The sequence below is a fragment of the Pteronotus mesoamericanus genome, unplaced genomic scaffold (genome assembly GCF_021234165.1).
Source record: "Pteronotus mesoamericanus isolate MK-2021 breed Mesoamerican mustached bat unplaced genomic scaffold, CSHL_Meso_final contig_436, whole genome shotgun sequence".
Taxonomy (NCBI): Eukaryota; Metazoa; Chordata; class Mammalia; order Chiroptera; family Mormoopidae; genus Pteronotus; species Pteronotus mesoamericanus.
Window position 1 is genome coordinate 647,005 of NW_026555164.1, and position 23,791 is coordinate 670,795.

At 68.0% G+C, this 23,791-nt stretch overlaps 1 protein-coding gene across 1 annotated transcript; it reads left to right on the plus strand.

The window, feature by feature from the left end:
- Positions 1-16,073: 16,073 nt before the first annotated feature.
- On the plus strand, positions 16,074-16,757 carry BHLHE23 (basic helix-loop-helix family member e23). The gene has a single exon (XM_054577489.1). The coding sequence runs from the start codon at positions 16,077-16,079 to the stop codon at positions 16,755-16,757; it is 681 nt and encodes a 226-aa protein (XP_054433464.1). The 5' UTR covers positions 16,074-16,076.
- The last annotated feature ends 7,034 nt before the right edge of the window (positions 16,758-23,791 follow it).

The window sequence follows — 23,791 nt, forward strand, 5'->3', positions numbered from 1 at the left end:
GCACCCTCCCCAGAAACCAGTCCCCTTCACGTGATGAAGGACAGAAAGAGAACAGTGCGGGGAGGCTCAGGTCAAGGGAAGGCAGAGCGTGAGAATCAGCCGGGGACGGGACAGGGCTCAGTCCGTGCCGCCTGACCCTGGCGACAGGGTCGCGGCCTGGAGACAGAGGGCAGCCTCTGCCCCTGCTGGTGGAAACCCCGCAGCCGGCCTGGGCCGGGGGCAGCGGGGGCGGGGGCGGGGGCGGGGCGCTGCCTCCCACCCCACGGGCCATGGAGGTGCCAGACGTCCGTCCTAGTCTCCTGACGGGACTTTCAAAACCTCAGCCATTAAAAAATGATGTATTGGGGCCAAATCCACATGATATAAAACGAAGCGTTTTAGGGTGTGCGGTTCAGTAGCATTTAGCACGGTCACGAAGCTGTGTGGTCGCCGCTGCTGTCTGGTTCGCAGACACCGAGACCCCGCCCCCGCCCCCGCTGGAGGCTCACGCGCTCCCGAGAGCGGAGCCTGAGCCTTGCGCGCGCGCGCACGGCTCCCGGAACCTGCCTGCTTGGACCGCCCCTCCGCCCACCCCCACCTTTCCATTTTCTCCAGCTGCTACACGGAGCCTCTCCCGTGTCCCTGGTGTGAAGGAAGGAGGTGGTTCGTCTCATTTAGGACAATAGTGATCTTTCCTTCTTGTCCTTTTCCTTGTGACTAAATTACAAGGTGCGGCTGGATGCGCCTTTCCCGGCGCAGTGCCTGGGGCCCCCGCCGTCGCCCACCTCGCCTCTGCCGCGAGTTTGATCATCGGCAGCCTGGCTGCTCGGGCCCAGGAGGGCGGGCCCGACATGGGTCTGTCCCCGGGACAAGCGGGTAGGGCTGCCCTGGGCCCCGACTGTCTGTCCACGCTGTTCCCCGGAGGCTGGGCGGGAGGGGCTGCGGGCCCCAGGGCAGCCCCCCAGCCCTGCTCCCCACTCCAGCCCCTGTGCTGGGGGCCGCTGACCCCACTGAGGACCCCACCGAGGACCCCCCTGTGTGCCCCCTCGGCCATGGCCCCGCTGTCCTCCCACGGAGTCCCCGAGCATGTCCAGGCTTGGGGCACACCCAGGGGTCCCCCCGGGGGCGACGCAGGCCAGCCGGACAGCCTGCCTCGGCTCAGGCTTTTCTGCTCCAGCCCTTGATGGGTGCCAGGTGTTCTCGCCCACTGATCAGCCCCCGCCCATCCGCCAGGTGAAAGCCTTGGAGACAGGATCCGCCTGGGGGAAGGGGCCCCCGCGCGGATGCGGCCTCCCCGAGGCCGGGCCGTGACGCCGGCTGCCAGCAGGACACACAGGTGCCGAGCCATGGGAGTGGGATCGAGCTTCCGGCCCCGTAAGCACAGTCGCCACGTCTTTAATCGGGGAGCTTCCTCTTCCGCCCTCTGGTGATGTCGCAGGGGCTGGACGAGCCCCCCGAAGGGCCCGGCCTGGCTGGGGGGCCCCGCTGAGTGGGCAGCGCCACAGCTGTGCTCCTAGGCCCTGCGCCGGGAGGCGTTTCCGGCGTTGGCGTCTCCAGGAAATGGAGCTGCTGAGCGGGCTCCCCCGGCCCGGCCCGAAACCCATAAATGCAGCAAAATTCAGAAAATTCAGCCCCTGAGCTAGCCCTGGAAGGTCATGTTCCCGTGTCTGCTGACTGCGGGGGTACAGCACCCACCGGGTGACCCCCTTTTCCGGTTGCGCTCAGGACGCCTTGGCCTGGAGATACGCAGCACTCTCGGGGCACCGCTGCGCACCCCGGGGCCACAGGCGGGGCCTGTGTGGCTGTCTGGAGGGGCACGGGGTTGGGCCTGGTGCCCCGTTCCAGTGTGAGCAGGCTGCAGAAGCATCTCCCCAAATGACAAAGGTCCCCCTGGCCGGCCTGCGAGGGGGCGGGCGCCCTGGGAAGGACTTCAGCCGCAGCGGAGAGGTGCCCTGTCCTGCCAGAGGAGGGACAGGGAGCAGGCCCTTCGTGTCTGTGGCCTCGAAGTCCTCAGAGGAGCCGGGAGAGGAGAGGGCAGGGCCTGCTGGGACAGGCCCCGGTGGCGTCCCTGGCTGAAAGGGCCCCTCGGAGACACAGCTCCTTGCTCAGTGCCCCCCCCCCCGCCGGAGTGCCGGCCGAGCAGGATGGCCGCGCGGGCCGCTCCTGGGGGTGCAGAGCTGCAGGCAGGGGGACCGGAGGCCCGGCACCCCAGTTCTCAGTGGCTGCCGGCTGCTGTGTCGTTCTCGTCACGGTCACTGTTGTCACCCACAGCCGCCCTGAAGAAGGTGACGTGGCAGAAGTGATCGACTTCCAGAGATCCAAGGGCCCGAGTCCTGTCCCGGCCCCCCGGGCTCCGGACGTGGACCAGGGACCATCCCCTCCGGCTTTAGGATGAGGTGCTTGTGGCCCTGAGGACCTGCGTTCTTTAAAATAACAGGCGAGCGCATGGGCTTGGAGCAGGACAGGGCACAAGGTGCGGCTTTTTCCTCCCCGTCTGCAAAGCCTTTGTCTAAAGTAGAGACAGGGGGAATGCTCGAAGCGTCGCGTCGCCTCCGAGTTCCTTCGACTCAGAACTGCCCACCTGACTTCCGCAGGTGGAGCCAAGACGAAACAGAAGCGCCGTTTTAATTTGGGTTTGAGCCAGGTGTGCGCACACGCCAGCCACCCCGCGATGCGGCCGCTGCGCCCGCCCGGCGGGAATGCACGCGGCTCATTCCGGGGCCTCCCCTGCAGGCTCTGCACATGCCCAGGGGCGCCCCTGCTGCCAGGGGGGCCTCACACCACCAAGCCCCCTCTCAGGTGGGACCGGAGCAGTGGCAGCCTCTTCTCCTGGAGATCCGGGCGCCCCCTCCCACTGCGGTGGTATCTCCGACCCTCGGCCCTCCGCCCCCAGATAGGGCCCCCCTACATCTCGTGGGCCTGCCCCCCCAGTCCCCACGGCAGCCCCTGCCCCCGGGCCCAGGACCCCCGGAGCCCCTGGGTGGTCCCGGCTCAGAGCCTCTTGCGAAGGACAGAAGACGGGGGCAGGGCCGCCGGGGCGGGAGCGCGTGTGGCCCGGGTGATCGGCAGCAACGCTGCCGTCATCGTGCCGCTAATTAATTCCCAGCTTCATTGCATTTCCTGCAGCTCATTTGGGCTCCGGCTGATTTGATTAAACTCATCTCTATGCTAATAACCGCGTCTCCATTTGTCTTCGCGGCTGAAGGAACCGGGTCCCCTATTTACATATTTTGACGTTTATGGGAGAAACCGGAGCATCCGAGCTGATTCCTTGGTTCCTAAGTTTGTGGGGAGGATCGGGGGTCGGGTGCTTCCCGCGGGAGGGCCGTCCTGCGGTGGCCAGGCCCGGGGCCCCGTGGGGCCTCCCCACCCCCGTCCCCACCGCCGCCTCTGTGGGGAGTCGAGGTGCCCCCATGTCTCCACTGCCGAGCAGTGTGTTTCCGGGGACAGGACGACCCCGGGTCTCGCACCCCCGACCCCGGGCGGGGAACCGGGAGTGGCCCCATTTCCCTTCACTGGCCTCCTCTCCACTCCGGCCCCGTGGCCCCCAGCTCCCCCCGCCCCCTGGCCTCCGTGGGCCGCCGCACAGCCCCGTGTGCGCCCTCACATCGCCAGCACCTCCGGCGCCCACGCGGCCCCTCCTGGCGCTGCCCCGCACCGGCGGGGGGTCCCACGGGGCTGACGAGGCCCGGAGCTGAGCGGGCACGGGGGCCGGGGGAGAAGTGGCGCCTCCCTGTGGTCATTCCCGCCAGGACCCATGGGAGAGCCCTGCCCGGCTTCAGGCTCATCGGTGGCTCAGGGCCAAGGGACAAGCCGTGGACTCCGGATGCCGTGTCCCCGCCCTGCCCCCCGAGTCTCGGGAAATGCCACCAGGGCCCCTGCACCCCGTCCCTCTCTCACGGGCGGATGTCCCCGCCCGCCTCTGAGAAGGGCACAGAGGCCGCCCCCTTTCCTGATGGGAGGTGGACCCCGCCCCCCAAGGGCGCTGTGGCCCCGCCCCCGCCCTGCGCCGCGGCTCTGCAAGGGCTACGAGAGGGCGCACAGTGCCCCTCGTCCTCGTGCCCGGACACGCGCTCCCCGCTGAGGTTGCCCTCGCGCCCCGGCCCGGGGGCCGGAGCTGAGAGCAACGCGTCCTGGTCCTGTGGCCACTTCACAGACAGAGACACTGAGAACCCGCTCGGACCCAGGCAGCCCGCCCCACAGTGCGCCTGTCCCCTCCGTAACAGGGACGGCGGCGGGAAGCCGTGACGGCCGAGGGCTGGGCTCAGGCACACGCTCGGCACACGTGCAGGACCGGCCAGGCGGCAGAACCCATCGCCGGCAGAGCCGGTCTCTCTGCCCTCGGGCCGCGGGGGAAGCCCCGGGTCTAGGCGAGTGGCCTTGTGTCGGCTCCCAAACATGTGCAAATAGTTGCTCAGCTAAGAATTTTGCTTCATTACGTGGGACATGGGTGAGGGGATGGGTCTACCCCCGAGGCTCCGATCGCAGCCTGACTTCAGCGCCAGGCCCGTCAATGGGCCAGGGACGCGGGCTTCCTCCTCGAGTCGGCGCTTGGGGGTCCGAGTGCCCCGGGGCATCCGCTCTGCCCGCCTGCCTGAGCCCCAGCTGTCAGGCTTAGGAGGAACTGGAAACTTCCAAATCACTTTCTCAAGGGACCGAGCAAGGGAAGGGTGTCCTTCCCTGTCCCCTCGGGTCACTGCTGTGAGGAGGGAGAGGAGAGAGGAGGCGGGACAGGAGGGGAGGAAGGGAGGGGCCGAGTCGGGGGCGAGGTGAGAAGATTCAAGGTCCGGTCGAGGTTAATGAACAGACTCGGGTCCCCAAGACACGCGGGCAGGATGGTCCCTCACGGTGGGCGGGAGGGCAGCCCCCGGAGCGTCCGCAGCGCCGTGTCTTCAGCACCGCGGAGAGCGCCCAGGCCCGGGAGAGCCTGACCGGGCCGCGCACCGCGGGCCAGGGGCCGGGCCCCTCCGCACCGGCCCGTGGGCACTGCCGCCCTCGCCAGGCGGGGCTGAGGCAGGCTTTGCCCACGGCCAGGCAAGGACAGGCCTGCCCTCCAAGCTGCCGGCCGAGCTGCGGTGGCTCAGCTCCCTTGGGGTGACCAGGGGCCTCCCGGGCCAGGCGTTTAAATTGGCCTCGCACCAGGGGTTGTCCAGGTGCCGCTGCCTCGGGGTGCGGGGCGGGAGGAGCACAGGGAGGACACGGCACTGTGAACGCGGGTGTCCTTGCGGAGCCTCCCTGCCCTTCTCGCCGGCACACGACCGTCCCCGGCCCCGGACGAGGCCTGTCAGCGCACAGCTGCTTCAGCCGCGTGAGCAGCGATTCCCCAAAATACATGAGCGCGAGAGGAGGGGAAACAAGGGGCATCCGAGGAAAAACAGGCGCCTCGCAGATGAGCAGCGCGCGCCACGCAGGCGGCCCCTCCAGGAGGAATGGGGGAGTCAGGAGGCAAAGCTGCCTGCCAGGGCCGCGGGGGCATGAGATCTGGGGGAGCCCCCTCGTCCTGACCCCAGACCCGCCCCGTGCAGGTGCACCCCCAGATGGGGCCCCAGTGGGAAGGGAACCCCGGAGTCAGGCGACCGGGAACAGGAGTGAGCAGGGCACCCCGGCCGTCAGAGGAGCAACAGAATGGGCAGCGGGGGGCCCCACGTTAAACGCCAGCGCGAGGAGAGCCCTCCTGTGCCCCCGCCCACCTCCCGGGGGTCTCACTGCTCCCCAGGCCCAAAGAAAGCCTCCGACCCCACAGAGGGGGCGCGACGAGGTCGGGGCGGCTGCCTCAGGAGCGCGGGGGCCGCCCTGCGGAGCGGGCGCCGCGGGGTCCGGTCCCGGGTCTATTTCTGTCCGTCCCTGCCGTCCGCTGGCGGAGTTATTTTCGCATCTCTGACGACGGTTCAGGGCTTGTTTTTAACCAGGAGCGGCAGAGCTGGCGATGAACAATAGCTTCTAAAATTATTTCCGTGCCGGCAGTCTGCGGAGGAGCGGCCGCCCCGGAGGAGACACAAAGGCACCCAGACCCGCGTTTCCTCGTCTTCGCTTCGAGCCGCCGCTGATCTCCCCGGAGACACCCGCGGCGCCCCTGGCGGAGGCCCGGCCAGGCCCTGCCCTCCCACAGTCTGAGCCGTGTGCGCGCCGGCAGGCGGCTCAGCAGCAGGACAGCGGCCACGTCCACACAGGTGCCAGACGCGGGTGGCCACGCCCAAGGGCGGCAGGAAGTGGCCTCGCCCAGCGCACACTGAAACCTGGGTCAAGCTCCCCAGGGGCCCCTCGGGTCCCGCCGAGCGGGGGACCAGCGGGGGGACCCGCTCTTCTCTCGCGCACCCCCTATGTCTGGGAGCTGATGTGGACGGTCCCTCCCACCGACGTAGCTGCTTTGACGTCCTTTCTAAAGGGCCATTTTAATTCTCACAAACGGCATTGCGCACCCCCCCCCGCGCCCCCGCCCCCGTGACCGCGCACCTGCCTCCGAGGGCAGACAGGATGAGGGGCGGCTTCTAAGCCACACCTGACGCGGAAGCAGCTCCCGGACAGGAGCTGACGCGAGGCGCCCCCGGCCTCCCGTTTGAGGAGACACTGAGAGTGTTGCAGCCCCTCTCCCGCGCCCGCGCGGAGGCGGAGAGGGGAGTCCGGGCGGGCGCTCACAGGCGCGTCCGGACGAGGTGAACAGCACACGGGCTGTGTCGGCCTCCGGCAGGAAACCCCGCGGACGCGCGAGGGGCACGTGCCCCCACAGGGGCGCGGCGCCTGCCCGGGGCCCACGCCTGCCCTCACAGGAAGACGGGGACGTGGCGAGAGCGTGTCTCTGGGAGGCACCTGTCTCCCAGGGCTGGGCTAGGCACGGTCCCCAAACCAGCCCCACCTGCGCTGGCTTCCAGAAGCTTCCCGCCCGGGCCCCACCCCCAGGGCGCGGCCGCTGTGACCTCCAGCCCTCGCGCAGGGCCCGGCCTCTCAGCTCTGAGGGCTGAGGGGTCCCAGGCCGCAGCTCCATGCAGGTCAGGCCACCAACGCCGGGCACAGCCTCCAGTTCTGAAGGCGCCGCTCCCAGCTGAGCCCCAGGCCTGCGGCCTCCGCGGGGAGCTCGGCCCAGCCTGCACCACCCCCGCCGAGCTGGGGCGGGCCAGGGTAGGAGGCCCCGCCCAGCGCTCGGCCCAACAGTCCCGCCCCGGGTCCGGTCCCGGGCTCCTTCGCGGGAGGGCAGGCGGCAACTCGGCCTCGCACCTGCATCTCCCCGCTCCCCTCTGCCCCCCAGACCCAGGGCAGGGTTGGGGGCTGTCGTCTGGACCCCAGCCGCCGGGGAGGCGGGCGGTTGGCCCTGTGCTGCCCCCGCCCCCACCCCGTGGCTCCGCTGGGGCTGCTAGAATGTTCTCCAGGTGCCTGCGGTCCCCCGGGGGAGGGTGGGCCTGCAGCCCCGGACTGCTGAGTGGGTCCCCTTCCTTCCGGCAATTTCTCCCCTTTCAGGGCCGGATGGGTGCCTTCAGGTGGAGGGAGCCTCGCAGGAAGGCTTCTCTCCCTGTAGCTAAGGTGTGAGACTAGCCGCCCGCAGGCGGGGCGGGCGCTGGCTCTGCCCGGAGGGAAGGCCCCCGGCATGGCCAAGAAGGGAGCGGCGAACGGACAGGCGAGGCCGGGAGTGAGGGCAAGCGCCGGCCGGGGGCCCCGCGGGGCGGGCCGTAAAGGCGGACACGCCCGCTAAAGGCTGCCCCCGGCCTGCGGTGCCCTCTGCAGGGCGCCGGCCTGCAGCCTTTGCGGGGAACACGGGGACCCCGAATGGCAGGGCCCATGCCCAGCGAGGCCCGCCCTCTGCGCCCAGCCGAGCGCCGACCCGCCGCTGCCCTCTGCTGGCCGCACCGCTCCCCGCGCTCCCAGCTGGGGGCGGGGAAAAAACGAGGGGCGGGTGTCAGCTCCCGGCGGCGGCACCGAGCCCTGGTTGCCGTGGCGACAGGAGGGTGGGGGTGGAGGGGCTGCGGAGAGCCGTCTGGAAAGCAGGGAATGTGCCGTCCCCAGCTAGAGCCAAATTCCTCACACTCTGCCTCCCCATCGCGGCCCACGTGACCACCCAGGCCCGGGGCGGGGGCGGGGGCGGGGACGCCGACGGCCCCCACCCCGGGGCAGCACCAGGCGCCCCAGCAGCCTGGCCCTGCTTGGGACACGGTCACCCTCACGCTTCTTCCTCCTCTCCGGGTGGCCCGTGTCCCCTGAGCATCCTTGAAGGCCACATCCCCTCCAGCGGCCCTGGAGGACGTTGGGGTGGTCACCTGCAGGGGTCACTTAGGACCCCCACCCCGGCCCAGTCACCAGGAGGATCGGGGCCTCGGCCGGAAGCAGAGCGGAGGAGGCGGGCGCGGAGCGGGGCCCCTGACCCCGGCCTTTCCCTGAGGCGGCTGCAGGGCACCCTCAGAGAGGCGGCCGTGGCAGCCGGGACCCGGGGAGGGTGCCTGCCCCACGCATGGGCCACACAGCCGCCTTCGGGCATCACGGGCACCGAACCCACCAGCCAGGAGCAGGGGCCAGGCCGCGGAGCTTGGGGCTGGCGTCTGTGTGGCCCGGAAGCCGCGACCCTGGGCACCGCCTAGGGTGCCCGCGTCCCCCACGGTTCTGCCGCAGGAGGTGGCGCCCGGCTCCCTGGTTTCCCAGTCAACAAGCAGGACTTCCTGGCCCCAGTGAAGGTATTTGTGCAAATTAATATATCACATTCTCTCCTGCAACCGAGTGACAGCCTCCGGAGGCTTCACGTGGGACCCACGTAGGGTAGAACTGTCATTTGCATATGCAGATATGTCTAATTATTCAACCTGCAATTAAAGGCTTGTGTGTCAGCAAATGAGACTAATTAGATACATTTATCTGTGATAATCAGCTTTTTACAAACAAAATAGATCCCTCTTCTCAGCCTTCCCAGGGCAGTGGGGCCGGGGCCCTGGCCGGCGGCCAAAGGAGGGGCCTGCCACACCCTCTGCCCAGCTGGCCTGGGACGCAGGCCCGCCGGCTGCCTGGCCTTGGTCGCAGAGGGTCCCGGGGATGCAGTGTGAACGGAGGGGGAGGCGAAGGTCCCAGCCTTGCAGGGCTGGGGGGCCGGGCGGGCAGAGAGGGCAGCCTCCGGGCCGGAGGAGGTCAGGGGACGTCCAGAGAGACACTTGGTCCGGGGGCGGGAGGGGGGGGGCTTCTGTGCCCTGGAAGGAAAGGCAGGTGCGTCCCCATGGGAGGGGGCGGGCCCGCAGGGGTGCTGTGGGCGTGGCGTCCTGGGGTCTGGAACCTCACACCCGGCCGTGTCCGGGGCCCTGACTTTGATCCCTGAGATCTTTCTGGACTCGGGGAGGGTCCCTCTCGAGGGGCCAACAGGCAGGGCCTGCCGTGCTGGGACCAGAACCCCCGCCCCCTGCCCCGCCCCAGCCCCCCATTGTGGGTGGGGCTCATCAGAGCCTCAGCCACCAGCAGCAGCACAGCGCGGACGGCAGCCAACCCCCAAGTCACAGGCACGCACCGCGCAGCCCCCCGACTGCCACATGCCCGTGCACCTCCCCTGGCTCCCAGCCGCCTGTCTGCCTGCCTCCTGTCCCCGCTGAACACGGGCTACAAGCAGGACGGGACCCGGGACTGGAGAGCCGCCCTTTGGGCCCAGGTTCGGGGTGAAGGAGGCCCGCATAGGCGCGGCTCTGCCAGGCCGTGTCCGGTGTCCAGTGTCCGGTGTCCGGTGGGGCACCAGGCCCCGCGCGGAGGCACCGCCCCGCAGGCTCCTGGGACGGGAGCTACGCCGTTGACGCCCGGAGGACCCCCGGGAGCTCTCGCCGCCTCCCTTTCCTGGTGCCTCTTCAGAGCCGTTCACCTCAGAGCAACGGAAACCTTGATTTGGAAAAGACACGACACCCGGTTTCCTCAGCTGAGTGGCTTTTTAAGCTGCAAATTACCAGCAGTTGTGAGAGGAGCCATGAGAGTGTCTCGGCCCAGCCCGAAGGTGGGCCTCCCTTCTCCACCTCTTGCCCAGGGCACCGGGGCGGGGGGCGGGTGCACAGACGCTGGGTCCCCGACGGCCCCACCCACCTGCCTCCCTGCAAACCCCAGCTCGGCCCCCGGTTCAGCGGCTGCGGCTGTGGCGGGCTAGACGCTGCCTCAGCAGGCCCCCTGGGGCTGGCGGAGATCTAATTAGGCGGCGGCCTGGCGCTGAGTGTCCTCATTTCCCCAGTGCCGAGGGACGCGAGCGTCTCTTCACTGCTGGGGCTCCCAGGCCCGCCGGCCGCGCACCCTTGTTTTCCAAGCCGACCTGTGGTCACGTCAGGGATGATGCCCACGGGAACCCCTAATTGTTTTCAGGACCCCTGATTAATTAGGCATCGTGGAAGGCGCTCACAGCAGAGCCTGGCAGAGCAAACCCAGGGCCTTCCCCGCCCACGCCCTGCGCCCAGGATGGGAGACGCTCCTCTCCGGAGAGCAAATCCCGCGACACCCAGCAAAGCGGCGGGAGCGCGGCCACCCAGGGGACAGTGCGGAGCACCCACGGCCCCGCCAGGGTGGGGCTCGGCTTCCCAGCGGCCGATCCCCCATCGCAAAGGCCTCGTGAAGCAGGGCTCCTGCCCTCCCACGGCCATGGCGCAGAGGGAGGGGGTCTGGCCTGTGAGTTATATCATTGCTTTTTGGCACTGCAGCCACCGGTTTTTCTGTTTTGATGCTAAATGTGGTAAAACTTTAAATTGGGGTCATGCAAGAATTTGCTGTAAGATGACGCAGTAGCAAACACCTCCCACTCCACTCCCTGCCCCCGCGAGGCCCAGTCGGGGTCCTGTGTGGACTCTGTCGTGGGGAGAGTGCGTTGTGCCGGCGCGAGCCGAGCCGCAGCCCTGCCCTCGGGCCTCTGGTCTCCAAGTCCCACGTCAGCCGGGCTCAGCCCTGGGGTCGGGCCGGCGGCTGCTTCACTCCGCCCAGCAGAGCAGAGCCTGGCGGGCCGGGGCTTCCCGCGCTGGGAGCCTTGGCAGGTGCCGGTGCCAAGGGGGTGGGATGGGAGCCAAGCTGCACGTCTCTGCTCGTCCCTTCTCAGGGACCCCCAGCCTGCGGGGACAGCCACGCCCGGAGTTCAGGCTGAAGGGGCTGCACACGCCCCCTCTCTCTCCCTGCTTCCCCTCCTGCGTCACCCCCCCCCCCCCCCCCGCTCAGGCACAGTCTCTGGATGTCCCTCCTCTCTCCTGGCAGCTAAATGCCCTGGTCCGGAGCTTTCAGACGGCGAGAGCCCCCAGGAAAACCCACCGAGGGGCAGAGGAGCGACCAAGAGCAGCCCAGGGAACAGAGGAGAGCCCCCCAGAATTAACTGGTGGCAAACAGGCACCCAGGCCTCCTGATCCGCCTCCCAAAGGCAGCTCCACCTGTGGCCTGGGCCGTGGGCGCAGGTGGAGCCTCCCGCGCCCGCCGGGTCCAGCTGGGAGCACAGAACTCAGCCCTGACCATCCAGTTAGGAAGTGGTGTCGGCGGAGCTGGACGAGCTGCAGAGACAAATGGGGTCGGGGGCGGGGGGGAGGGAGCCACACCCCCACCCCCGCCTGGGGCTGAGGGCCAGGGACACCGGCTCCCCACAGGAGTGGCGCGGCCTGCGGATGGCATGCGGCCCTCAGCTGGGCAGGGCCCCGGTGGGGCCGTGCAGGCGCTCCTTGTCCTGGGCTGCGTCCAGGGCTGAGAGCCGAGGGGGGTGCCCCTCGGAGGGAAGGCCGCCCAGCCTCCAAGGGGCCTGTCCCCGCTGCGCCCGTGCTCCACGCCCCGGCTGCTCCTCACGCGGCCCCCGGGGCCACACAGGGCAGCGCCGGGAGCCCTGGGGGTCCTGCCTGGCCCGCACGGCTGAGGTGGCCTCTGGGGGATGTGCGATCTTTTTGGGGTCCCTTTGGAGGCCATGATCACGGAGGTGCTGGCAGGCAGCTGGAAGCCCCCCGGGGAGGTAGGGACAGTGCGAAGGGCCGGACCACAGGAGGAGCCGGCCGGAGGGGCAGGCCCTGGTCCAGCTCCACACCTGAGGGGGCGCTGCCGTGCCATCTGGATTGGACCAGCCGCTCACCCGGCCACAGCCCAGCCGGTCTGACCCAGGAGGGGCAGGGAGGCCCCAAAGCCGCACGCAGCCGGTCGCCGCGGCTCCTCCAGCAGAGGTTCCCGGCCTGTGGCCCCTTCCCGGGACCAGGAAGGATGGTGGAGGCCTCGGTGGTTTGCACACATGTCCCGCTCGTGGCGCCCCGTGTTCGCACGTGTTGCTGGCTGCCCCGTCGGCCCTCGGGGTCTCACTCCGGGCATGGGGGCTGGCGGCCTTCCCCCAGGGCTTTGCTTCTTTCTTCTCTGTCATTTCTCAGGGCAGGATCTTAGTGTCAAAACAAAAGTTGCTCAAAACAATGCCAGGCACCACGGCACAAAATCCGGCACCTGACCCCAAACCACACCCCACGCTCTGGGCTCTTGGGTTTCACGACTGAGCCTCCTTTCTGCCCGAGTCCACATGCAGAAACGGCGTCTGTCCTGGCAGATGTGCACTGCTGTCTGCCTCTGCCTGGACGTGGTCTGATTCCTGAGGCCCGTGTGGGGCACGGGGCAGGCTGTGACCAGACATGGCTGTCACCGCGGGACACTCCCTGCCTGGAATGAGGACAAGCCAACCCTCTGGGCCAGAGCATCGCCTGTCCAGCCTTCCCAGCCCCCCACCCTGGCCGCCCCGGAGAGACGGGGAGGTGGGCGAGGGGCGTTTATTTTGCCCTTTTCCCTGCTAGGAAACACGTGCAGTTTATAAGCCACGTTTGCACTTTCCGCCTGCTGCCTGCAATGACTCTGCTGGGACGCATGTCCCAAATACCAACGTGACATTTCATGGCTGGGCGTCTGATTGGCTAACCATTCTCAGCAGCCTGAGGCTGTGGGCAGCAGAGGTTGCTGAACACAAGACAATTCCACGGGGCCCTCAGGGACCAGGCATCGGGGCTGCCCGGCCACACTGTGCCCCCCCCCCCGCCTGCCCTGTGGACAGCGTGGACGGTCCGAGCGGCCGGGTGGCCTCAGCCTCCCCTTCCTCACACTCGCCCCCCCCCCCAGTACACAGCAGGTCCACCCCTCCTCGGAGGACTTCCATTCGTGGCTGGGGATGCTCAGAGCACCTCATTCTGGAGCCACAGCCTCTGCAGAACACGTGACAGAATTCTGCTTCCCACCGTTTTTAAATCCTCACATTTGCCTAATTTGGAAACTCGGGGCAGAGTCGACTGTAACTGCCTGGCATTCCCACCTGGTGGCGTCAGCGCTGCCTGCTGCCCGGGGTCCCCGCCGCCCCCCCGGCCCCCGGGCCACACCTGCTGGGGCCGCACCTCCTCCTGGCGGCCCTGCCGGCTCCACGTTGGAAGGTTCCAGCCCTCTCGTGCACACACGTGTACAGCCCTCACTCCTCGCTGAGCAGAACTTGGGTTGACAGAGTGTTTGTCTGGTCGGCACTATTCCATCCACTGGGACGGACCAGGGGAAGGGCGGGCACAACAGAAAAGTCCCCAGTGCCAGCGGGACGGAGGCGAAAGAGAGAGGCATTGAGCCCAGATGCGGAGTGGGGCTCAGCCCAGCCCCGTCCCTGAGGTGGCCCAGGGTGCGGGGGGTGCGTCGAGGGGGACGGGGAGCTGGAGGCGCGGCAGAGCCCACGCAAACCTGGCTGAATGGCACCTCCAGTCCCTGCCAGGTCTGACGGAAGACGGGGGCGAGCCTGTGCCACTCTGGCCCCCTGGAAGTGGGAGACATGGCGGCAAGACGGCAGCCGCTGGCTCCGGCAGATGCCGCCCAGAGCAGCCTCCCCCAGAGCCTTCCAGAAGGCAGCCCACCTGGTTCCCCCCACCCCCCACTACCCGCCCGGATTGGCCTGAGGGGCCTGCAGAGAGAGGGGGAACCCCCAGGTAGATGAGGGTATTCGAGGGACCAGCCTCTTGTGGGAGGTGGAGGCGCTTCTGATGTCGGGGTGCCTGTCCGTGGAGTCGGGGGGTGGCCACCCAAACCACAAGGGCCAAGAGTCAAGCCTGCGACCCAGGACAGAAATTTCCAGGCTGAGAGAGTGCAGGTGCTGGGGGGAACTGAGGTGCCTGCCTCCTCGGGGGAGCCGAGCTGCCAGGACGCACGCCTGTGTCAGGCTGGGGCAGCCCAGGACGCAGCCGAGCCGAGGGATGGAGGCGCGCCAGTCCCCACACCGCCCCCAGGCGCCAGGTCCAGCTGTGCCTGACGCCGTCCTGGGGTCACGTCACCGAAGGCTCTGGCGGTGCCTCTCCTTTCAGATGAGTGTGACGCAGTCAGGATTCCTTCTGCACGTGGGGCCCCAGCAGGTCGCGGCTCCAAGGAAGCCAGGCGGACAAGGAGTCGTCGCTGGGGAGCAGGGTCCCCGCCGAGGCACTGCCCTGAACACCGGTCCCTGGGCCTGGCACCCCCACGTGGCTCCGCAGCGGGAGTGGAGGAGGGGCAGCGAGTGCTGTCGGGGGCCGAACCTCAGGCTGGAGGCTCCGGCGGGAGCAGGGACCTTTGGTCCACCTGCCCTTGATCAACAAAAACGCCAGCAGGGCCATCCCTCCTCCAGACCCGCAGGAGTCCAGCCCACAAGGAGGCTCCTAGCCGGCGTCACTCACGTCTCTTAACGTTGCCACGGCCGTCGTTCAGGGCCTGGAGCACCTCCTTTTAAATTTTATATGCACTCGTCTTTTCATCAAAACCGTGAACACAGCCGTTTGTGCAGGGACGCGAGCCGCAGCCGAATGAGGACCCGCAGCAGGCAGGCTCCGTGCGCTCTCCCTGCGCCCCCGGGGTCCCCGGGACACCGCGCGCGCGGGCGGCCGTCATCTCGCCGGCAGCCAGCAGGGGGCGGCATCCGACCGCAAACCGCGTTCCCCGGCCGGTGCCGGGTTCCCACCCACAGCGGCCCCCGCGCCCACCGCGCCGCGCGCCAGCCCTGCTCGGAGGCGATGAAGGCCGTTCGGTTCGGGAGCTGGTCCCGGCTTTTGCTCACGGCCCGGAGCTTAGACATCCCCGTGGCCAGGCCCGCCCCACGCTGACCGTCGCTGGGCTGAGCGCCACAAACTGGATTGATTTAATCTCCGCGGAGTGACGCTGGGGCTCTGCTCCGGCGGCGCATCGTGCCTGTGACCCCCGACATCTCCAAGTCCCCACGAACGGCGCCGCACGCCTCGCTCCCGGGGTGGTCCAAGTGCCCCTGCTCAGTGTGACCACAGCGTGCCCTCCCCTCAACCCTCGCGCGAGGCCACTGGACCGCAGCCCCCCGGCAGCCCCAGCAGCCCGTGCTGCCCGGGGCACCCGCGGCGTTGTCCCACCGCTCGCCACGCCCCCTCCCACCCCCGCGGCTCGACCAGGTCCGCAGGTGCCTCCAGGAGGGACCGCCCCCAGCCCCGGCCCCCCCATAGAAAGTCCTTCCCTCCGAGGGTGAAGGGCCTCGCGGGGGGCGGGGGGAGGGGAGGCGCAGGGTCAGGGGCGCGCGGTTCGCCCCTCGGGTTACCTGGCTGTGCAGCCGCTGGGCGCCCAAGACCGCGGAGAGGATCTCCGTTGGGCGCCCCGCCCACGCTTGCGCCTGGAGGTCGGATGTCCTCGGTGCGCCGCGCGAGGCCGGAGGCGGCTCCCGCCGGAGGGACCGAGGGCCGGACGGACTGAAGAGGGTGTCCACAGAAGAGCGCTTCAGGGTGGCACCCCCAGGGTGGCAGGAGGCAGCAGAAGGCGCGCAGCCGAGAAGCCAGCAACGCGCTGGCGGGTCCCCCGCCCCCACCCCATCTCCGTCCAGACCCCCAGCCCCTCCGCCCCTGCGCTGCCCCCGCCCCTGCCCGTCGGTCTGCGGCGCCGGCGGAGCCGGGCTTGGAAGGGACGGTCGCTAGGCCCGCTCTGATTGGACGGCCGCGAAGTCCCCGCGGGCGCCCCACACCTTAAAGCGCGAGTGAGGCGCGTGGGCGCTGGAGCCCGCCTCCGGGCCCGCGGCGCGGAGCGGGAGGCGGGGCGGGGGCGGGCCGGGGGCGGGCTGGAGAGGCCCCGTGCGCGGAGGCTCAGGGACCTACAGGCAGCCGGACGGACGCGTGCAGCCGGGAGCAGCACTGCGGCAGCGGCCGGCTCGGGCGGGCCTCGGCGCGGCCATGGCCGAACTTAGGTCGCTGTCGGGGGACGCGTACCTGGCGCTGCGCCAAGGCTACGCGGCCGCGGCCGCTGGCCTCGCCCTCGGGGCGGCCCGGGGGCCCGAGGCGGCCCGCGGCTACAGCGCGCCCGACCTGAGCGGCGACCTCCCCGCGGGGCCCGCGCCCCGCATCCCGGTCGCCGCGGCCGAGAGCAGCGGCGAGCAGAGCGGAGACGAGGACGACGCCTTCGAGCAACGGCGGCGGCGCGCCGGGCCGGGGGGCGCGGCGGACGGGCGGCGGCGGCCCCGGGAGCAGCGCTCGCTGCGGCTCAGCATCAACGCGCGCGAGCGGCGGCGCATGCACGACCTCAACGACGCGCTGGACGGGCTGCGCGCCGTCATCCCCTACGCGCACAGCCCGTCGGTGCGCAAGCTCTCCAAGATCGCCACGCTGCTGCTGGCCAAGAACTACATCCTCATGCAGGCGCAGGCCCTGGACGAGATGCGGCGCCTCGTGGCCTACCTCCACCAGGGCCAGGGCCAGGGCCCGGCCGTGCCCGTGGCCGCCGCGCCCCTCACGCCCTTCGGCCAGGCCGCCGGGTACCCCTTCCCCGCCGCCGCGGCGCTGCCATGCCCGGACAAGTGCGCCGCCTTCTCGGGGCCGCCCTCCGCGCTTTGCAAACACTGTCACGAGAAGCCCTAAAGGCCCGGGGCCGCCCCCTCCCTCCGCGCTCGACCTGGATTTCCCGACGCCGGCGATGGCTGTGTCACCCGCTTCGGCCCGACCCCCACCTGGCTCCCAGCCCGTGCACGCTGAACAGCTTGGAGCCACGGGGGAGGCACCACCCGTCCGGACCCGGGATTGAGCTTTGAGGGCGGCCTGGAATCCTCACCCGGGAGCCCGAAGCGCCCTCCGGGCACCTTCCCAACGCCCCCAGCCGCGGAGTATGGGGGCGGGGGCGGGGTGGTCTGCAGTGCCTTGGGGGCGGCGCTGCTCACCTTCAGAAAGAGAACCAGGGCCACGGCGGGAGGGGCACTGCCGCGACCCTGCGCGGATGGTCCCTCCGGGCAGCTGCCCGCCGACTGGCGGAGCGCAGGGACGTAGCGCAGCCCGCTTAGCGGGTGGTGGCGCTCGCGTTGGGGAGCGTCCTCGTCCCCGTCTGCCGCTCTTACCCGGCTGCGGGGCTGCGCTCTGCCGGGCGGGGGGCGGGGGGGTGTCACGGGCTCCCGAAGCCGCGGGGCTCCCGGCACCACCCACCCTTGCCGGCTGCACGGCCCTGAGCCTCCGGAACCCATGCACCCCGGCTTGGCCCAGCAACCAGCAACTGTCGCTTGCTGGACAAGGAGCTGGACGTCGGAGGCAAGGAGCCGGTCCGGCTTTTGGGCTCTCCCAGGCCTGAGTGTGTGTTTTCTGCCTAATGGGAGGCGCTAACCTCTAGAGCCTCGGGGACACTGGCGCCCGCTACCTCCAAACCGGCGGGGTCTGTGCGCTCGGCAGGCAGGGGCGGCCCCGGGGCAGTTAAATGGACACTGTGGGGCCCCCCCTGCACCCAGGCGGCTGCTCGGAGCAGGGCCCGCCCCACCTGCCCTCGCACTCGGCCGCGGGGAGTCGAGGGAGGGACCGGCAGAGCCTCCTCCCCACCAACACCCGCTGGCTTTGGGGGGAAGGGGAAGGGCGAGGCGTGAGTACCTGGGGGGCCTGCCCCCGCAGTGAATGAGGAGCGGGGTCTGTCTCTTTCAGTCGGTGTGCAGCGCAAAATCCTGGCCCCTTCGGCGTCCAGGCGGGCACCCAACCGGCCCGCCGGCGCCTGCGGCAGCAGGGGTTGCGCGGCGGAGCGGCTGCTCTGCTGCAGTCTCCTCTGCCTGTATTACCCCGCTCCCGGCTGTCGCTAACGCTGTGCAGACTGAGGGGCCGGCGCCCTCAGGAGCACCCTGTCTATAGCATTTACCTTTAATCAATACATTGCAGAGGCCCTTTGGTATTTGCAAAACGCAGCGTGTGGTTAGGTTTCCTTCGTAAAGACGTTTGCCTGCTACCGTTCTCCGCGCTCCTGTTCTCATCTTTTCACGGTCTTTCCCCCCAGCAGGCTCGTCTGTCGGTTTAGCGCATTCACAGAGCTGAGGGTTGGAAACTGTTCCAAATCCCCTCCGGAGAGGGGCAGACTCAAGGTCGTTCCGGGGGGGGGGGGAGCCCCGTCAAAGGGGCCCTGACCTGCTTCCGGTCTCCCACGGTCGGAACCGGGGCTGCGAATCCTGGGGCCGGCCACTCGTGTTCACCGCCCCGTTTGTATTCAGAATAAAGTATTTGATTTCAACGTATCTGTTTAAATATGATTACATTGTCCTATCAAGCCGCTGTGTGTTTGTGACAGCTCTTCGTTGCAGACATGCTTCCAAACCAGAGTCTCGAACGTTCCTGAGGTGTGGACGTGGACCCGTAAACAACAAATATGTGAGATAATCAGGAAAAGCAAAGGGGGAAAAAAAGTCTGTTGGGTGAAAAATAATTGTTAAGAAAACTGTTTGATCAGAAAGCCTTCTAATAACTTCCTTCAAGTAAAAGTTAAATTAAAACAAAAGGCTTTTTCCGTTGCCGAGCTGTGTACCTACGCCCCCAGAGGCGGCGTGCCCTTCCCTGGGGTTCCGCCGGGCGCCTCCCCACAGTGAAACCGGGCGGGCTTCTCCGCGGCGCCGCTCACCAAGCAGGCGGGTGCGTCCACTAAGTGTCACGTGGCCTGTCCCAGGCCAGCTCCCCCATTGTGCGTTCTCAGACAACGCAGGCGTCGGAGCACTCTCAGCACCAAAGGCCTGTCCGGGAAGCCACCGTTGTCCTGGGTTCATGGCTGCGTGCGTGCGACTGAAGTGCCCCACCGAGCCGCTCAGCCCCCGCGCCGCCGGCCACAGCCCCCGGCGGAGCCACCCCGGGACCGGGAGGCGCTCCTGACCCCCAGTGGCAGCTCAGCGATCAGCCCGGTGCTGAGGACACCTCTCGGATGAGGCTGTGATTACATTTCCTCATATAATGACCCTAAGTCACTCTTGGCAATTTTCCTTTTGCAGAGATTTAATATCAATCATGGCCCTGGCGTTGGCTCCCGCTTTAATCCACAGTCGCTCGCTGAGGGGAGACGAGCAGACGTGGGCGGGCGAGGCCTGTGGGCTGAGCTGCGGGCTGGACAGCCCGCCCGCGGCCCAGATGGACGGGGCCGGCCTCGTTCTCTGATGGGCTAAGCAGGGGTCCTGACCTGCTTCTCTGCAAGCTGGTGCATTGGAGCCACCAGAACCCTGGGCATGGCAAAGCCCACAGACCCCCTCCCCAGAAGCCTCGGCACCCAGAGCCGGCCGGGGGTGGATGCGGTGACCCTGTGCCCTCCTGTCCGTCCCCCCACGGAAGCGGCCACACCCCAGGTTCGCCGCGGCCACAGCCGGGCCGTGCCCACTGACAGATCCCACCCGGAAACCGCTAGGCTCCCCCGCCCGCCCAGCAGACACTCCCAGCTGGTGTTGCCAAGCCTGCGCTGATTGGACGGCCACGAAGTCCCACCAGGCACCTTCAAGCGGAAAGAAAGAAGAAAAAAAAAGCTGCCAGTATGGCTCTGCCCCAAATATTGCAAAGGACGTATTTACACCGAGGACGTGTTTGCTGTCTGTGTGAAATTCCGATTTAACAGCGTCCCGTGTCATCATTTGCTGAATGTGGCCGCCGTCCCCAGCCCCTGCGCCCTTAGTGGCTGTGGACCCCGTCCTGGGAACCCTTCCCCCCAAGACCCCACGGGTTTCCGGGGCACAGGACTGGCTGTAGGATTTGGAGTCCCAAAGTAGAAGGAAAGCATGGGTCCTCGTTCAAAGGAACAGAGAGTGACAGCCCAGCATTGGGCCAAGCGCAGGGCCGTGAAGCCAGGAGGAGGGTGGGGCCTGGCCCCCGGCGGCCAGGACAGCCCCCCTTCCCACAGTCCCCCTCCTCCTCCTCCTCCTCCTCCTCCTCCGTCCCTCGAGGCACCGCCCCTCCCCCCACACCCGGTCCCCCAGCGCCTGAGACAGCACACCGGAGTGTGCCACCCGGCCTCAGACCCTGGCCTCCTGAACGCCGGCAGAAAGTTTGTTGCCTCAGCCCCAGCTCATGGATACAAAGTATCAAAGTGTGGCACTTCTCCTGTACATTCTATTTGTCCTAAAACTTTAGAGCCTGGTAGATACAAAGTATCAAGGCCCCCACCGGCCTCCCCAGGCAGGTTCCTTCCTGCTTTGGGCCCCTCAAGTCTCCCCTGTGAGTTTGTTTTCAGGAGGGACAAAGGACAGGGTCTCCACTCCCAAAGACAGCACAGCCTTGGAGCGGGGGGCAGCTTCCGGCTCAGACCTGCCAGGGTCCTGCTTCCGGCTCCCGGGCGCTGTCTTCAGGTGCTCCTGTCCCCGCATCCTCCCCCGGCGGCCGCCAGGAGCCGGTCTCTGGACAGTGCAGGCCGCCCTGGCTCTAGCCACCAGTGAGTCGCAAATGCACCCCAGACGCTGGTCTGTGTGGCAAGGAACCGTGTCCTGCCGTCCACAACGGCGCCATCACTGGGAATGGATCCTCCATCCACTGCCAAGGGACCCCAAGCGGGTCATCAGCAGGAGGCGCTGCACCTGCCTGCGTGTCTGCTGAGCCCAAAGGTGGCAGGTGCGCATGTCGCCTACAAGCTGGGAGTCTCAACGCCTGTCCCACAGAGCAGCACCCTGGGGTTTGGGGTGGTCGGTGGCTTGTCCGGGCCTCTGGCCGCCGCAATGCCAGCGGAGGCCGGGCACCGGGCTGGGGTCTGAGTGCCTTTCCAGCACCCAAGGGCAGCTCGGGTGGGAGGCCCCTGGAATGTTCTAGCACGACCCCCGCTCCCTTTCAGAGTAATGGAAACTTAATGGAAAAGCCACAGAGGCAATTTTATTATTGAGGTTTTATGTGGGACCCAGGGTGGCGAAGTCCTCGCTGCTGCTGACCCCACCCCATTGACGAGCAAGGGCATTTTTGGGGGTGGCATCGGCGGGCTGCCGGGGCCCTTGTGCCTGCACGTTCCGCTCCGGAGGGCTCGGCAGGGACGACTCGGCCAGATGCCGCACTGAAGGTGGGGAAGGGCGGCCTCCCCACTCCCCAGGGCCACCTCTACCCGGCGCTGGAGACGCGGCCACATCGGGGGGCCTCGGGGGACCGGTGTGGCCCAGGGGCCAGAGGTCACCGTCCTCGAGGACAGCCAGCAAAGACCCACAGAGGGAGGGACCAGTTTGCTCTTGAAATGGGGGCGCCCCCTACGGACGCTGTGAGGACACCTGCCTGGGGCTGAGCGGGGGGCCCAGCGCTCGGCTCTCAGGAGCCCGCGTCGGAGGCTGCATTCAGCCCCGGGACCCCGTGATGGTTTGTGGGGATGCTTTTTAAATAAATTTTTTAAAAATATCTTATTTGTTTATTTTTAGAGAGAGGAGAAGGGAGGGGGAAGGAGAGGGAGAGAAACGTCCATGTGCGGTTGCCTCTCGCGCGCCCTCTGCTGGGGGCCTGGCCCGCACCCCAGGCCTGGGCCCTGCCTGGGGACCGAACTGGAGACCCTTTGGTTTGCAGGCCGGCGCTCGATCCACTGAGCTGCACCAGCCGGGGCATGTTTGTGGGGACACTTTTATATGTAAGAGGGGTATCTTTGGGGGACTGCCTTTTAACCCCTGCAAGCAAATCCCCTTAGTGTGGTGGCTTTAAACGTACCTGAGGCCGGGCTTTCGGCTAATTCCGACAGGTCTCCTGCCTGCATGTCCTCAGCTCGCCCCCCCGCCACACACACACACTCCCCCGCTCCAGGCCTCCTCTCCCGCTCAGTCTGGAGAGAGGCCAGCCTTCCCGGGGGCCTGGCTGACCTGTCCCTCAGCCCAGGTGAGCACCCTGGCCTCTGGGTCCCTGCATGGGTCCCTGTGTGGCTCCCAGATGCGCCCGCAGCCTCGGGAGGCAGAGTCGGCCAGGAAACAGCCAGACTCCAGCCGCCAAAGCGGAGAGCCGCGGCTGCCGCTGCCTGCAAGCCAGCGGCCCAGCCGTGGATGCGGACAGCGCCTCCTTTGTGACTGGCCGCTGCGGAGCGGCGCGTTCAGAGGCCCCCCAGCTTTGCTGAGCGTCGGGACGCACGGCGGCGCCAGATGGACGCGCGCTGCCCAGCCTCCAAGCCCACGGCCGCACAAAGGAGCCCGGGAGGGTTTTTGCTCGCCTCGAGGCGCTGGCTTTTCATCAGCCAGATGCCTTAAGCACTCTGTCAACTTGGACATCTGGTTGCACATTTGAAATATTTTTATTTGCTGAAATATTTAACAGTGTGGCAGGGGCTTTGCTGGAGAGCCGGGCGCCCACGGCACACACGGATGGACACCCGCCGCTCCCACGAAGAGCCACAGACGCGGCTCTCGGGGCGGACTGGGTGGCCGCAGTCGCCAGGCACTGTCCTGGCAGAGCAGCTGAGTCCTGGCGGGGGGTTAGAACGTGCCCCTCTTGGGACCAGGGAGCACTTGGCTGTCACCCTCCCCAGGCCGTGACCACTGGGGGCCGGGGGAGGGTCCGTGGTCGCCTAAGACAGACGCGGAGCCTTGCCCGCCCCGCCCGCAGCTGCCCCGTGCTGCTGGGCGGGCAACTCCGTGCTGTTCAACTCTGAAGAGCCACAGAGGTGGAAATGACCCCCCGTCGCCAGCTAGTGAAGGGTCCACACACCGGGGTCTGTCCGCACTGGAGTGTCACTCGTCCGTGACAAGGAGAGACGCGCCGGCCTTCACTGGGGCATGGACAAACCCCGAGCACAGGGTCAGGGAGGGCGGCCCCTGGCGAAGCCTTTGCAGCCCCCGGGGGCAGAGCCCGAGCCTGGCCCACAGCTCCTGTCTGGGCCCCGAGGAGCCCCCTCCCAGGGGGGTGGGAGGCAGCAGCCTGCCAGGCGAGGACCCTGGGACGGCCCCCCGGGGGGCCCCGCGGCAGGTTGGCTGCAGCGCCTCTGCCTCCCCGATGTCTCCCCGGCCCCATGCCAGGGCTCTCTGGGGAGCTGGGGGAGTGAGGGACAGGAGATTCTGGAACCTTCCATGGAGCCAACGTGCCCCAAAGATCGCTCCCTAGCCCTGGCGGGTGCGGCTCAGTGGACTGAGCGCCAGCCTGCGAACCAAAGGGTCGCCGGTTCGATTCCCAGTCGGGGCGCAGGCCTGGGTTGCAGGCCAGGTCCCCAGTAGGAGGCGCGCGAGAGGCAGCCGCACAGGGATGTTTCTACCCCTCTCTTTCTCCCTCCCTTCCCCACTGTCTAAAAATAAATAAAATCTTAAAAAAAAATAAGATCGCTCCCAGACTGGTTCCCAGAGCCCAAACAGCGACGAGGTCACCGGCAGCCCCACTCGCGCAGGCCTTGGCACAGCTGGTCCCAGAGCCCCGAGTGCCCATCACCCATTTCTCCCGTCTCGCCCACCTGATCCCTGTCGGATGCCACCTCCTCCAGGAAGCCGCCCTGACTTCCCCTGGCCCAGCCAGCCCCATGTCTCCATCCCACCAGAATTCCCAGCCTCCTCCCTGAGCTGGGCAAGACTGAGTCGGGTGATGCCACAGGTCAGCACCTCGGACGGGGCCCAAGAGCCCAGCCAGGATACCGGGGGGTCCTGCAGTTGTCGCCCCAACTGCTCGTGGAGACAGCAGCCCGATGTGACTTACCCACCCACGGAGCGGGGAGGCCCCACGTGGCTGGGCCAGAGGGAGAGACAGGGAGGCGGGCC

What these genes read in the sequence shown, in the direction of transcription:
- BHLHE23 (XM_054577489.1), top strand. Translation starts at nt 16,077, where the DNA reads ATGGCCGAACTTAGGTCGCTGTCGGGGGACGCGTACCTGGCGCTGCGC.